The sequence below is a fragment of the Anabrus simplex genome, chromosome 1 (genome assembly GCF_040414725.1).
Source record: "Anabrus simplex isolate iqAnaSimp1 chromosome 1, ASM4041472v1, whole genome shotgun sequence".
Classification (NCBI taxonomy): Eukaryota; Metazoa; Arthropoda; class Insecta; order Orthoptera; family Tettigoniidae; genus Anabrus; species Anabrus simplex.
Window position 1 is genome coordinate 1,518,706,738 of NC_090265.1, and position 16,184 is coordinate 1,518,722,921.

Consider the following 16,184-nt stretch of genomic DNA (forward strand, 5'->3'; position numbering starts at 1 on the left):
GTTGCCGTTCTCCAAACTTCCGGTATTTTGCCTAAATTTAGACATTTGTTGAATAGTTCTGTCCAAAGCTGTAGTAAATGGTCTTGAGTACTTTTTAAGTGTTCTGTATATATGTTGTCCGGTCCTGCTGACTTCCCTTTTTTTCCTTTGCTGATTACCATCTGTACTTCTCCTGTGGTTAGTCTTATTTCGTGTTCTGGATCGATAGGGTGGTTTGCGGTGTCACCTTTTGCTCTGCTGTCCCTGTTTAGAAGCGCTGAGAAGTGTTTTTCCCATGTTTCCATTGGTATTTCCCTCGCTCTACACTCTTGCTTTTTCTTGAGGGCCCGAAATGGGTCTGTTTCTGCTTCGACTGCAATCTTCTTGGCTTCTGCTTCCAGGTATTTCGCTCGCTTCTCTTTTAGAAGTTTTCTGTAATTTCTTCTTTTGATGGCATATGCTTCCAAGTAATCAGCGGTCTCCATTTTTCTGGCTGAGTATAACGCGCGTAAGGTGTCTTTTCGTGCTATGTAGCATTGCCTGTCAAACCACTTTTGCGCTCTTCTTTCTTTCACAGGCAAAGCGGTTTCCTGTATCAGATTTGTAGCAACTTCTACTGCTTCATCTAGGTGTCCTCGAGCTACAAGTGCTCTTGCTTTTTGTATATTCGGGTGGTTTTTCAGTTTCGTTCCATCAATATTTCTTGAAATTGTGATGCCTTTATCATCGGGGATTAGTGTTTTCCATGACTCTTTGTGTTCAATTTCTGTGCAGATGGGTATATGTTTTCTGATTGGCGTTGACCCTGAGGACCATAGACCTTCCTGTTTCCTTATCATAAATTTTTCACCCCTGTAGAATAAAAGATCAATTGCACTAGAGCCATTTGGTGCAAAGTATGTTTTAAGGTCTTTTCTGTTTATCATTGTGTAACCTTCATCCCTCAGGATTTGAATAACTAACTCCGATTTTGCGTTCGGCTTGTCTATCCTGCAGTTGAGGTCACCCGCGATTATCACTTCTTCCGCAGTATTTACTTTCCCTATTGCATTAAGTACTGATTCTACTACATCTTCTATTGAATTATCTGGTGCGATATATATTCCTATTAATGTTAGGTCAGTGGTCTTAACTATGATTGTATTTTCACTTCTCTGGATTTCATGTACTCTTCCAACAGTTGGTTTGAGGAAGCATGAGACTCCTCCAGCCGGTCGACCTCCTGTTGGCGTTGCAAATGTGTGGTATCCATAGAATTTTGGTAGGTCTGTTGGTTCTAAAAGAAAAGTTTCCGTAGCTATGATGACATCGAAATGTTCCATTGTCTTTGGGGGTATTAATGGTAAGACGTTTTTTAGTCCTTCGATGTTCCAGAGAAGAATCTTGATTGTTTTATTATTCGAGGGACACTCCAATGTTGCGTCTTTGGCCTCGAAAAGAAAATCTTCTAACTACAATACCTTTAGGCCAGAAATCTGGTTTTTCTGTTGTTTGTAGAAACTCAAAAGGAATTCCCAATTTGCAGGCTTTCATGGGCCCAACTGTATTAAGCATCTCACAGGCTTTTATCTCTGTAATGCCATTTCTTAATAAATAGTTTTTGATGTTATCTTCTGTGGTTCCTTCTTTTATCTTTCCCACATATAGCCATGCTGTTTTGGCTGCCGGTTGTAGTTCTTCGTTGCTTTGTTTCGTCCCGATGATGGTCCTACGATGCTGTTTCGATTTCTTCACCACTGTGATCCAGGGTGTTTTTTCATCGGGTCCTACGTCTTCGGTCAGTGCTGGTAGGGTGGATTCATTAAGATCACTCGTTTTCTCCTTGACTCCGAAGTCAGTATACGAGCAAGTTAGAGGTCTATGGTTCCGGACTTGTGCTGTTCCATCCACGCACTTTTCTTTGGAATTTTCTTCCTGTCCAATCAAGTTGTCCGTAGGTGGATTCTTTTTTGAGGTTTTTCCGGGTCTAGTAATTGAGTTCTTATTTTGGATCGGTATGTCTGAAGCTGTACGATCTTTAGAGGAGTCCGTTTTCTGTTCTTCTGGTGGGGTCTGTGGAGTTTGGTTTGATTCTACCTCTGGAGATGTCTTTGATGTCTGCTCTTTGTTGGTTTGATTGTCTTTGCAGGTGAGGTTTTCGACGAATTTCCTCATTTCTTCTCTGACTCCGGCTAGGATTGTTTCCTGTAATGTTTGCATTTCTCTTCTGATATCTTTGAGTTCGCTTCTGCTTCTTTTGAGATATTCTAGTTCTCTTTTACACGGTTTACAAAGCCATAACAATGTGCAGCTAGGTTTCTGGAGAGTAGTATAGTCTCCAGCGCTGATACCGACACAGTCTTTGTGAAACCATTTATTACAGCTATCTATACAACAAACACCGGCATCGCTATCTGTTACTTGTTTGCCGCATGTGCCGCACGGGGCGTTGTTGTTGCCTTTCCCAGTCATGTTTCTTTGATTCCTTCTCTTTAAATATTATGATAATATACTCTTTGTTAGCACCGAGCAACAATGGTGTTGAGTTCACTCACCAAATGATTAATGACTATATCTTATATAGACTACCTGGTGTCCCAAACAACTCAATAATTCGTTTGCTATAAATTTGTTCACAGATTAGTGAAATATACAAATCATTTTTATATATAATTCTTTTCTAAAGATGCATTTAAGATTACTTTATCGTGGAGTTACACCACATCTGACAGTCACCATTTTCTTATCTGGTAGGCCGTGATTTCAAGTGTATTGTGTATTGTGTCTGGGTGAAACAACGAGCCCAAATCAACTTCACGAACAGAACAGAACAGTTGTGCGCTTATAAGGTTATGATGGATAAAACGATTGTAAATAATGAGGTAACGAGGTAATTCAATGTTTTCTACTCTCATATTTTTCTCTGAATTCTCATTGAGAAAATGTTTTCTAAAATTTAGTGATAAGTTATTTTAGTACATTTACTACCTACTTATAATGAATATAACTTTTTGTTTTAGTGTCTGTCGATCACAAATGATGGCATAAAATTGTAGTCAGCTTATACGAATTTCTTTCTTTGCTTTAAAATGTTATTAGGGAATTTCTGGAAAGTCTGGATTCAATATTTTATTGCCCTGTTTGATATGTTTATAGTCACGTTAAATGATCGTGTATTTTTCCTGGATCTGGCGTATTGTGGGCTTTAATAATAATGATACTTTTATTGCAGCCAAATAGCCATACAAAGTTTAGAGTAATACTTTACACAAAGGTTATGTTCATGCACACTTGGGTTCATTTCCTTTTTAGCTTCCTTGATTTGCATATTCGCCTACCGGTACCAATTTTGTTCTGTTAGTACATAACGACAGCGTTTGCGTAACTTTCCACATAATCACTCGGCGCTCATAGTATAACTCTTCATACATCACTCATCATTCAGAGGCGCACATACTGGGTGGGAGAGTGTACCACTGTCGTCCTCCCTCGCCGTCTCCTAGGTAACCTATCCTCCTCCATTCGCCTCACATGACCCCACCACCGAAGCCGGTTTATGCGTACAGCTTCATCCATCAAGTTCATTCCTAAATTAGTCTTTATCTCCTCATTCCGAGTACCCTCCTGCCATTATTCCCACCTGTTTGTACCAGCAATCATTTTCGCTACTTTCATGTCTGTTACTTCTAACTTGTGAATAGGATATACTGAGTCAACCCAGCTTTCACTCCTGTAAAGCAAAGTAGGTCTGAAAACAGACCGATGTAAAATTAGTGTCGTCTGGGAGCTGACTTCCTTCTTACAGAATACTGTTGATTGCAACTGCGAGCTCACTGCATTATCATTACTACACCTTGATTCAATCTCGCTTACTATATTACCATCCTGGGAGAACACACAACCTAAATACTTGAAATTATTGACCTGTTCTAGCTTTGTATCGCCAGTCTGACATTCAATTCTGTTGAATTTCTTACCTACTGACATCGAGAGGCTAATTTTCATACCATACTCATTGCACCTATTTTCAAGTTCCAAGATATTAGACTGCAGGCTTTCGGCACGATGTGCCATTAAGACCAAGTCGTCAGCAGCCAGACTGCTTACTACATTTCCACCTAACTGAATCCCTCCCTGCCATTTTATACCTTTCAGCAGATGATCCATGTAAACTACGAACAGCAAAGGTGAAATATTACAGCCTTGTCTAACCCTTGTAAGTACCCTGAACCAAGAACTCATTCTACCATCAATTCTCACTGAAGCCCAATTGTCAACATAAGATTGATTTTAATAATCATTTAATTCAATAGTCCCCCAGTATGGTGAACATATTTTCCCTCGAAACCCTATCATATGCTTTCTCTAGATCTAGGAAACATAAACACAACTGCCTATTCCTCTCGTAGCATTTTTCAATTACCTTGTACATACTGAAAATCTGATCCTGACAGCCCCTCTATGGTCTGAAACCACACTGGTTTTCATCCAATTTTCTCTCAACCACTGATCGCACCCTCCCCTCCAAGATGCCAGTGAATACTTTGCCTGGTATACTAATCAATGACATACCTCAATAGTTGTTCCCTTGCTTATAGATAGGTGCAATTACTGCTTTTGTCCAATCTGAGGGTACCTTAGCAACACTCCATGCTAATCTTACTACTCTATGAAGCCATTTCATCCCTGCCTTCCCATTATACTTCATCATTTCAGGTTTAATTTCATCTATTGCTGCTGCTTTATGACAGTGGAGTTTATTTACCATCCTTTCCACTTCTTCAAGCGTAATTTCACCAACATCATTTTCCTCCTCCCTATGAGCTTGGCTGTTTGCAACACCACCAGAAATATTTCCTTTTGCATTGAGATGTTCAAAATATTCCCTCCACCTCTCCAGTGATTCCCTGGGATCTATTATGAGTTCACCTGAATTTTTTTTTTTTTTTGCTAGGGGCTTTACGTCGCACCGACGCAGATAGGTCTTATGGCGACGATGGGATAGGAAAGGGCTAGGAGTTGGAAGGAAGCGGCCGTGGCCTTAATTAAGGTACAGCCCCAGCATTTGCCTGGTGTGAAAATGGGAAACCACGGAAAACCATCTTCAGGGCTGCCGATAGTGGGATTCGAACCTACTATCTCCCGGATGCAAGCTCACAGCAGCGCGCCTCTACGCGCACGGCCAACTCGCCCGGTCACCTGAATTACTCAAAACACTGTTCATTTCCTTTTTCACTCCTTTTCTAAGATTCTTTATTACTGCCCAGAAAGGTTTCCCTGCTGATGTTATCTTAGTGATTACAAAATCGAGTCAAATTCACAAAGAACTTGGTAGTTCGAGCTCACTTATCAGTATGATGTTGCACACCCTCTGGCCTGGATGCATGCTCTGATTTGGTTGGGAAGGGTGTCATAAAGCTGTTGTATCATCGCCTGTGGCAAACTGGCCCTCAACTGTTGTAACTGGTCCTTGATATCCTGGATTCTGGCACTGGGATGTAGTTGACGTTCGAGCTGGTCCCACGCATGTTCTATCAGGGACAAATATAAAGATCTTGCTGGCCACAGGGGTACCACAACATCACGCAGACAGTTCATAGAGGCATGTGCTGTGTGTGGACGAGCATTGTCCTGTTGAAAAATGGCACTATAATACTGTCGCATGAGAGGTAACACGAGGACACAGGATGTCTGTGATGTACCGTTGTGCTGTTAGAGTTCCCTCAATCAGTAACAGTTGTGATCTGAAATCATACCTGATGGTCCCCCACACCATGCCACCAGGAGTAACACTGCTGTGCCTCTAAAAAACCTTGGAAGAAAGGGACCTCTCCCCAGGTCGCCGCCATATTTGCAGACAATTGTCATCTGGTGTAGTGCATAACAGTCATTCATAGCTGAACACAGTGTGACACCATTTATGAGCAGTCCATGCTTCGCGGTCATGGCACCACTCCAAACTCAGCCGTTTGTATTGGGGGATGACACAGAACGTTTCAGAGAGTCCGTTACTTGTTCTCGGATGGCAAGCAGAGTTGAAAAGGTGTTATTTTGTGCTTGGTGCACAATACAACGATCCTCCCTTGTGGTGGTCAGCCGTGGTCGACTGGAAACTTGACGACGATTATGCCTGCTGTCATGTTCCCATGCAGTCCAACATTGGGCCACTGTCACATCTGAATGCCCCACAAATCTGGTTATTGCACGATTCAACCAGCTGGCTAAATGTATGCCCACAATGAGGCCCCTTTCGAAGTCTGTTAGGTGCCCATAATGTTGTCTCTCATGAGTACACGGCATCTTCGTGCCCTACACAGCGATCACTCAGCATCTGATACTGTTCACACCCCGTATATACCCTGCCAAGCTTGGTAACAGCACTAATCGCGAACAACGCTAATACATTCTGGTGGCCGTTCTACCTGTCACAGAGAATTGGAACTCTAATCATTTACATACCCTGATGTTGTGTATGTGTACAAAGTTACATTGTACAACATTAAAGTAGTGCTGGCCGGGGGCTAACTCACTAGTGCAGCATCAAAATGAAGTAATACCTACACAAAGTTAGCTGGTCCTATACACATAAGTGCCAATAACCATCGAAGCAAACAAACTTAGGAAAATAGTAATTACTATCATGATCATCATCGACAAGTCAGTTCAGTAAGGGTTTGCATACACAGAAATGTGTAAAATAGAGCAGAGTTCTTATCCCGAGGGAGTAAGTTCATTGTGGCGAGTGCACAACGTAACACATGAGCACATCTACATAAATCAGTCAGTAAACATTACCATCTACAGTACCGGTATAACTTACAAACTAAAATAATAACAACAAATCGAATTATTGAAAGGATTGAGAGTTTTATTCAAAATTAAATGAAAGTAATGAATGGGACTGAGAAACTAATGTGGCTGACTACAAAGCACATAGTGTAGTCTGTCAAAACATGTGATTCAACAATGCGTATAGCCTAATCACAACAAACCAAACCAGCTGATGTTAAAAACAGAAAATTACCAAATATTATGGTAAAATTTGAATTTCCACATCGATAAAGTAAACAAATCACAGCCAATGAGAATCAAGCAATGGCTGCTGAATTTCCGACGACCAATCACGTACAATATACAAGAATAGCCATCATTCTCAAATGTTAATGAGAAATGAAACAGTGGAGAATAAAACAATAGGCTCAGATCTCAACAATAACCCATATAGAACAACGCTGTCTGCACCTGTAATTCCAACCTGATATATGTGTGATCCAGAAATAACACAAGGATAGCATCCCAAATGATGTTATAGATGATCACAGTCTCAGTTCAGTAATATCAGACATAGAATTAATTATCTGCATGGTCTCCAATAATAAGAAAATTAGGGTGGAATAAGACAATAATATCTCTCGATGACTTAAATGTAGATACAGTCAACTGATCTCCTGAATGTAATCAACATCAACTACGGTGTACACAATCTACTCTTCCCGCCATAATAATTTAGTCCTCTTTTTCGAAGATCCTCCCAACATATACATGGCTAACCACCAGCCTAATTATTATTACCATCAATTTGTTCATATTGTTACTGCCATCAGTATCATCTCGAAGATTCCTGTCACTTATAATGTATAAAAAACTCCTGGCTATCTATTGTGCTGCACCTCATTACCTTCATATCTTACTTAATTTATATCGCATTCTTTACTATGTCATAGATCAGTCAGTTGTGACTGGTTAGTATTCTCTATGCCTAACTTGACGTATAGTTCATCCCGATGACTGATGGCACCTCATGTAATGGAGGATTGCCAAAGCATTTCTTTATAGCTTATCTTTGATTCGTGTGATCTCTGATCGGGGGACAATAATGGCTTGGATAAAAAAGATGGAGACATTAGTCTATGAGATAATTTTCATCTTATATAAATGGTATTTCAAAAAGATTCATACTTTACCTTGTATGGCTCTCTCAGTTCAGAGTCAGTGAATATGATTACTTAGAATCAGTGCAATTGATTTATTAAATCTCCAGGTATTTATCTTATTTATCCTTCCTTGGCTTGCCATAGTTATGCTGTTTTTTTTCTTTCTTTTTTTTTTTTTTGCTGAGAGATCCCTGTTCTGTGTATTATTCTTTTATTTATTTGCTGCAAACTTATTTCAGTGTCTTTCCTTTCTCTTCCTGTCTGCTTATGTTATCGTTCCTATGCTGAGTGAAAGATAACACTGATCCAATTTTTGTGTGGGTATGAGAGTTTGTTTGTGGTTTTTCATTGCAGACCTTTAATTCTCTTCGGCTTCAATGTCTGGCTTGAGCTTATGTTCTGTAATATAGTTTAACGCTGATGCTGTACAATTCATGTTCGCCTTGATGTGTGATATGAATGCGTGCCATGCGGCGTGTAAGTTATTTTGGTTATAGTGTCGACTGGGTGAGCCAAGCCTATTTGTGGCGACCCCGATATCTGATCTGTGTTCTCAGATCAAGCTTATGAGCCGTCGACTGATTCTTGTCATGCTGTTACGATTCTTATCGTAACGTCTTGATGATATATTATTTATGCATTTTGCTTCGCATATTTGGTCTCTTGAGTGAGAGAGAGAGTGTGTGTGTTTTTTTTTTTTATAGTATGGTTATCGGACCTGTGTTATTTTTCAGTATCTTATGGATATTTGCTTTTATCATTAATTCGCATTTTATCTCGCTATTGTTTCCAGCTTACTCAGCCGATTTACGTGCTTATTTCACGGTTTTACTCTCATTTTAATTGTTTCATTTGACTCAAATGTTTATTTGGTTCTGTAAATATGGCAACTCCTTTTTAACCTCCTTGTGTTTCGTATTGGTTTTCTTTTTTGCCAGCATTGCTTCACTGGCGTTTTTGATTTCTGGGGATACAGTCTCTGTGGAGATTGTTGGGAGTCATGTTGCTTTTTATAAAAGCCTTGACTTTATCTGGGGAGCTGTGATAATATTTTTCTTGTGCAAAAGCTGCTACTTTCCCCTCTTGATGACTTCTGGTTCCTAAGAAAGAAATACTTTGGATCATGTTTTAATTACCACTGTTTGGTAATGTTTGAATATAATTGTATAACTTTGCATGATACCTCTGTTGCGACATTGTAAAATTTCATGAGATCCAGTTTGAGTCAAACGACTCAATTGCAATATTGATATATCTTCACAAACTATGTTTGTGGGTATTCGACTCCCTGTGTTTCCCTATTTTGCTTGTTCTATGCCCATATCTTAATCTTTTCTTGCTAAGCTTATGTTAACCCATTAATGTCCACCGAGTCAAAAACGACCGAGTGACTTTAAAAGTATATTAGTAACTCTCTATCCATTGTTGACGTTTGTTACCCGGTCTGCTGCACTCTCTGTAATGCACTTCGCACATTGTCACTCTTGGTACACTGTAGGGAATTTTCATTCTTGAGCTAGATGTGCAAGTGTGTTGGTGAGTCGAAAAGTCTTCTCCAGCCAGCATGTCGAGCTTCAGAAAAACGTAAGTATAGCTGAATTTGTTTAAGTCTTATATAATTGAATAATATATTTTGTATTTGTATACTACTGAGATTATTTAGCATATATAAAATCTATTGCACATCTTATGGTTTAATGGCTATAACTGGCCGAATTATGGATGGGTCGAAAACGACCCAGTGGGCAGGATGTAAAAGTAACATTTTTGTTGAAGTTGGGGAGTTATGAATATCATGCACTCTTATCATGCCATATCATTATTACACAGTTGCAGCATTTATGTAAGATTAGAACAAATATTTTAGAAATATGAATTCTATGATCACTGCTGTATTTAGGAATTCATAGTAAAAAATATCACAGTCATTCTGAATATCTCATCTGTTACATGCCGTATTTACTGACCTAATTCCAATCCATTTCTTTTCCTGTTTATAGTGGCCTATCGACTCGTGAAGTAATAGCACTGCTAGAAGAGGAATATATTCCACGTGATATTGATATCTCCATCTCGCCTCCAGATGATCAGGGAGTCGACACAGATGGTGACTCCGGAGAAGATGAATGCAACGACCCAGATTGTTTGAGTCGTGGGCTGTTGGAAGCCTCTGCAGAAATTATCAGTGGTGTGAATGAAACTGTTCATAATATTCCTCCATGCTTCGCAGCTCCTTCGGCAGACGAAGAGACTGTCGTTACAGGTACACGAGGATCCAAATGGGGACCAATGCACCAGCATCCAAAAAAGGCAAAAACAAATAGGATATGGAAATTAGGGGATTCCATAACTGCTCCCCACAAAAACTTTCTACCATGCTGTGTACCACCGCTTACTGTGAGTGAAAAAGTCATCCAGTTGATTTTTTAAACTGTACTTACATGACGAAATCTTTGATATAGTGAAGCACACGGTTATGTATGCAGTTTCTAAGAATAATGCACTTTTGCAGTGTCTCTAGCGGATATGCGTACATTCATTGGTATATTGTTATTAAGTGGTTACGCAGTACTGCCCAGATGACGAATGTATTGGGAGACACAAAATGATGTACATAATGATTTGGTGTCAAATGCAATGAGACGTAACAGTTTTGAGGAAATTTTCCGATATCTTCATGTAGCAGACAACAGTAATCTTCCTGCAGGAGACAAGATGGGTAAAGTCCGACCTATACTAAATTCTTTGAATGAGTCCTTTTTTAAAAACTTTCCCATCCAGAAAGATATCTCAGCTGATGAATGCATGATACCCTATTTTGGAAGGCACAGCTGCAAGCAGTTTATACGAGGCAAGCCAGTGCGCTTTGGATTCAAAGCATGGGTTTTAGCAAATCCTAATGGATATGGTGTTCACATGGATATTTATCAGGGTCGAAAGGCTGGAGACACGTGAACACATGCCACTAACTTAGGTGAGTCTGTTGTTCTTGGATTTTGTGATGTTCTACAAGCCAATTACCCTAACGCAACATTCTCCCTATATTTCGATTTCTTCACTTCCGTTAGGCTCCTTATCGAGCTTGGCAAGAGGGGAGTGCATGGAACTGAGACCGTTAGAGAAAACAAAACTGAGAAATGTCCTTTGACAGACGCTAAGACATTAGGAAAAGAAGCAAGAGGCACGTATGATTCTCGTGTGGATGAAGACAATGCCATAATTGCAGTGAAGTGGAAGGACAATAACGTTGTGACTATGCTCTCTAATGAACATGGGGTACTACCACTTCAGCGTGCAAAGAGATATTCCTACATTGAAAGGAAGAAGATCGAAGTGAGTCAATCCTTTTTGAATTCTAAATATAACAAGGGAATGGTCGGTGTTGACCAGCTGGGTAATAACATTTCAAATGATAGGATCTCTACGAGAGGAAAAAAATGGTACATTCCAATTAATTTGTGGTTGCTGGATGTGTTGATGAACAACGCCTGGCTTCTGATTAGAAGGGTAGGGTTGTCCCTGGTTGCTCTAGGATTTTGAAGAGCTGTAGTCCGAGCCTTGTTAACAATGTATGGTGTACCATGCCTGAGTCCCGGACCTCATCAACATTTGCAGTGTAGAAGGAGAGTTGAAGATCCTATCCGGACCAGTGCAGCTCAACATATTATTTTCACTGATCAGCCGCGTAGAAGCTGTGCCCAGTGCTCCAACAAAACAGTGAAAGCCTGTAAGAAGTGCTCTGTTCCACGGCATGACAAGTGTTTTGCAGCTTTCCATCATATGTAATTCCTCGAAATGTTTAAACAGGAATGTGAAACAATTTTTAAAACTAATACAGAGCAAGTGAACTCTGAGTAACGTGTTATTTTTAACTTTATTAGAATGAGTGCAATTGGACTAGAAAAAAAGAGTGACTGAATGGGTGGCTATATTTCTAGAAAATAGAACTCAGAGAATTAGAGTAGGCGAAGCTTTATCTGACCCTGTAATAATTAAGAGGGGAATTCCTCAAGGCAGTATTATTGGACCTTTATGTTTTCTTATATATATCAATGATATGTGTAAAGAAGTAGAATCAGAGATAAGGCTGTTTGCAGATGAGTTATTCTGTACAGAGTAATAAATAAGTTACAAGATAGTGAGCGGCTGCAGGGTGACCTCGATAGTGTTGTGAGATGGACGGTGGGCAATGGTATGATGATAAACGGAGTTAAAAGTCAGGTTGTGAGTTTCACAAATAGGAAAAGTCCTCTCAGTTTTATTTACTGCGTTGATGGGGTGAAAGTTCCTTTTGGGGATCATTGTAAGTACCTAGGTGTTAGTATAAGAAAAGGCCTTCATTGGGGTAATCACATAAATATGATTGTTAATAAAGGGTGCAGATCTCTGCACATGGTTATGAGGGTGCTTAGGGGTTGTAGTAAGGATGTAAAGGAGAGGACATATAAGTCTCTGGTAAGACCCCAACTAGAGTATGGGACTCTCACCAGGATTACTTGATTCAAAAACTGGAAAAAATCCAAAGAAAAGCAGCTCGATTTGTTCTGGGTGATTTCCGACAAAAGAGTAGCGTTACAAAAATGTTGCAAAGTTTGGGCTGGGAAGTATTGGGAGAAAGGAGACGAGCTGCTCGATTAAGTGGTATGTTCCGAGCTGTCAGCGGAGAGATGGCGTGGTAGGACATCGGTAGACGAATAAGTTTGAGTGGTGTCTTTAAAAGTAGGAAAGATCACAATATGAAGATAAAGTTGGAATTCAAGAGGACAAATTGGGGCAAATATTTGTTTATAGGAAGGGGAGTTAGGGATTGGAATAACTTACCAAGGGAGATGTACAATAATTTTCCAATTTCTTTGCGATCATTTAAGAAAAGGCTAGGAAAACAACAGATAGGGAATCTGCCACCTGGGCGACTGCCCTAAATGTAGATCAGTAGTGATTGATTGATAAGAATATACTTATTTTGTTCAAGATTATTCCTGCATTTAAAATAATTAACCGTAAAATCTTGATCACAACTACATAAGAGGTCATGCCCACTGGGTCGTTTTTGACCCATGTTATTTTCACCATACAGAATACGCAATAACGTAAAATTTGTACTAATTGTTATGTTTGAGTCTCATATACAAAATATAAGCATAAATGTTCAAAATTAGCGAAACAAAAGTTATGGGCATAAATGGGTTAAACCTTATTCGTTTTAATTGACCTCTGCTCTACGTTATTGTCTCTGCTTAGAGGACATACCTTTTACACTTTGTTTCTCTAGTCTAAGAGGCCCGGTTTCAGCTCCTGTCAGTTTCTAGCCAGTTTCGACCGATCCAGAGTAAATAGGTGCCGGGCTGAGTGGCTCAGATGGTTAAGGCGCTGACTTTCTGACCCCAACTTGGCAGGTTCGATCCTGGCTCAGTCCGGTGGTATTTGAAGGCGCTCAAATACGTCAGCCTCATGTCGGTAGATTTACTGGCACGTAAAAGCACTCCTGTGGGACTAAATTCCGGCACCTCGGCGTCTCCGAAAACCGTAAAAGAGTAGTTAGTTCGACATAAAACAAATAACATTATTATTATTAGTAATAAATAGATAGGTAGATGGTGTACTATCTGCCTATCTAACCATATTAAATTTAGAGGACTCAATTACAATAACGTACTCAATTCATATACACGTAACAGTATCCTTCATAATATTATGTACGAGAGTAAAGTACCACATTTCAAAGATCACACTACCTCATCAATGTTAAAATATGCTTCTACACGATTACGAAGACTTGAAGACTGATTATATTAGACATGTTTGTGAAATTAATAACTGGTTCGATAGAAGGCAATTCGGTTTTAGGAAAGGTTATTCCACTGAAGCTCAACTTGTAGGATTCCAGCAAGATATAGCAGATATCTTGGATTCTGGAGGTCAAATGGACTGTATCGCGATTGACATGTCTAAAGCATTTGATAGGGTGGATCATGGGAGACTACTGGCAAAAATGAGTGCAATTGGACTAGACAAAAGAGTGACTGAATGGGTTGCTATATTTCTAGAAAATAGATCTCAGAGAGTTAGAGTAGGTGAAGCTTTGTCTGACCCTGTAATAGTTGAGAGGGGAGTTCCTCAGGGCAGTGTTATCGGACCTTTATGTTTTCTTATATATATAAATGATATGAGTAAAGGAGTGGAATCAGAGGTAAGGCTTTTTGCGGATGATGTTATTCTCTATAGAGTGATAAATAAGTTACAAGATTGTGAGCAACTGCAACGTGACCTGGAAAATGTTGTGAGATGGACAGCAGACAATGGTATGTTGATAAACGGGGCTAAAAGTCAGGTTGTGAGTTTCACAAATAGGAAAAGTCCTCTCAGTTTTAATTACTGCATTGATGGGGTGAAAGTTCCTTTTGGGGATCATTGTAAGTATCTAGGTGTTAATATAAGGAAAGATCTTCACTGGGGTAATCACATAAATGGGATTGTAAATAAAGGGTACCAATCTCTGCACATGGTTATGAGGGTGTTCAGGGGTTGTAGTAAGGATGTAAAGGAGAGTGCATATAAGTCTCTGGTAAGACCCCAACTAGAGTATGGTTCCAGTGTATGGGACCCTCACCAGGATTACTTGATTCAAGAACTGGAAAAAATCCAAAGAAAAGCAGCTCGATTTGTTCTGGGTGATTTCCGACAAAAGAGTAGCGTTACAAAAATGTTGCAATGTTTGGGTTGGGAAGAATTGAGAGGAAGAAGAAGAGCTGCTCGACTAAGTGGTATGTTCCGAGCTGTCAGCGGAGAGATGGCGTGGAATGACATTAGTAGACGAATAGGTTTGAATGGCGTTTATAAAAGTAGGAAGGATCACAATATGAAGATAAAGTTGGAATTCAAGAGGACAAACTGGGGCAAATATTCATTTATAGGAAGGGGAGTTAGGGATTGGAATAACTTACCAAGGGAGATGTTCAATAAATTTCCAATTTCTTTGAAATCATTTCGGAAAAGGCTAGGAAAGCAACAGATAGGGAATCTGCCACCTGGGCGACTGCCCTAAATGCAGATCAGTATTGATTGATTGATTGATTGATCTCAAATCACAGAATACTGTCATGATGACACACATTCCACCATAAAATTTGTCAACGGAGACCAAAAATCAAATTAAGATGAACTTAAATACACGTAGCTGATATAATCCCATTGTATGACTGTGAATCTTCCAAAAATTTATATACTGCTATATAGGGTTATTTCTGATGAAATTATATAGGTAAACTAAACCAATAATGCGGTGTAGGGGACAACACGTCCGCCTGTCACCTGGTGGCCCGCGTTCGATTCCCGGTCGGGTCAGGGGTTTTTAATTGTAAATGATTAATATCCCTGGCCTGGGGACTGTGTGGGGTGTCGTCCTTAACGGTCCTTTTTTCACATTCAACACACTACACTTTCGCAATTCCAATTACACGTAGGTTCATATCATATGGTGCAAGTAAGGGCAAAAGATCTCTGTAGGTCAATGCCCCGAACAAAGAACATATTTAAAAAAAATTATGGACAATTGTGGTCTTCTTCAAACTATCTCCACATTATTTGCCTTGCTTTTAAATAAATCACATTACTTGAATCACACTACTATACGTAGGATAAAGAAAAGAAAGGAATTTTCAGTAAAATGAAAGAAAGGAGAAATAAAGCACTTATCTTTCCTGGAACAACGCTACCGCATACTGTGGTGGTTAATTAACCTTAATCAAAGGGTTTCCAGTCCCCCATGTTTTTTAAGTTAGACATGTGAGGTGTATAGTATCAAAACCGGCCAAGTCACAAAATTTACGAAAATGAGTTAAGGTTATCAATTTGAAGTAGAAGTATAGCACTATGAGGTGAAACAAAAATATGCTTGAAAATCTTCCCTGTCTTCATGTTACAGAGCACTGAATTCTTAGTCATGCAACACAATGGGCCAAGTCTTGCAGGCAGTGAATTCATAACCGGCCATGTCATGTTGCAGCATTATTGTCTGGAATCTTGTGTTGTTACATTGCACAACAATGTGATAATATCAGTAGGCAAAATCGTTCCTTATATTGTATATTTTGTGAAGTTATAATACATCATATTTTGTTCGTCTGCAACACTGATTTACGTATTTGCAGGCTTCTTACCCTCATTTGCGCAAAAACAATCCAATTTCCTGTGTGCTCGTATTTTGTCATTATTGTGTAGTATAACGTGTATATTTTTCCGAGGGGTAAAGTGAAAAATTTGTTTTCATACCTTGTCCTACATAATAGAAAC

General features: G+C 39.5%; 1 protein-coding gene across 3 annotated transcripts in view; it reads left to right on the plus strand.

Annotated features, from left to right (window-relative positions):
• The first annotated feature begins 2,734 nt into the window (after positions 1–2,734).
• Positions 2,735–16,184, plus strand: part of Rlb1 — a 144,114-nt gene continuing 130,664 nt past the window's right edge. Inside the window, exon 1 of one of the 3 annotated variants that reach the window (XM_067153273.2) lies at positions 2,735–2,848. Coding sequence is in view for 2 of the 3 variants with exons in the window: in XM_067153270.2 (XP_067009371.2) it covers positions 10,182–10,289 (108 nt within the window). In the remaining variant the exon portion in view is untranslated. Of the gene's footprint in view, positions 2,849–9,662; positions 10,290–16,184 lie in introns of those variants that run through there. The other 2 variants (XM_067153271.2, XM_067153270.2) reach the window with 2 other exon arrangements.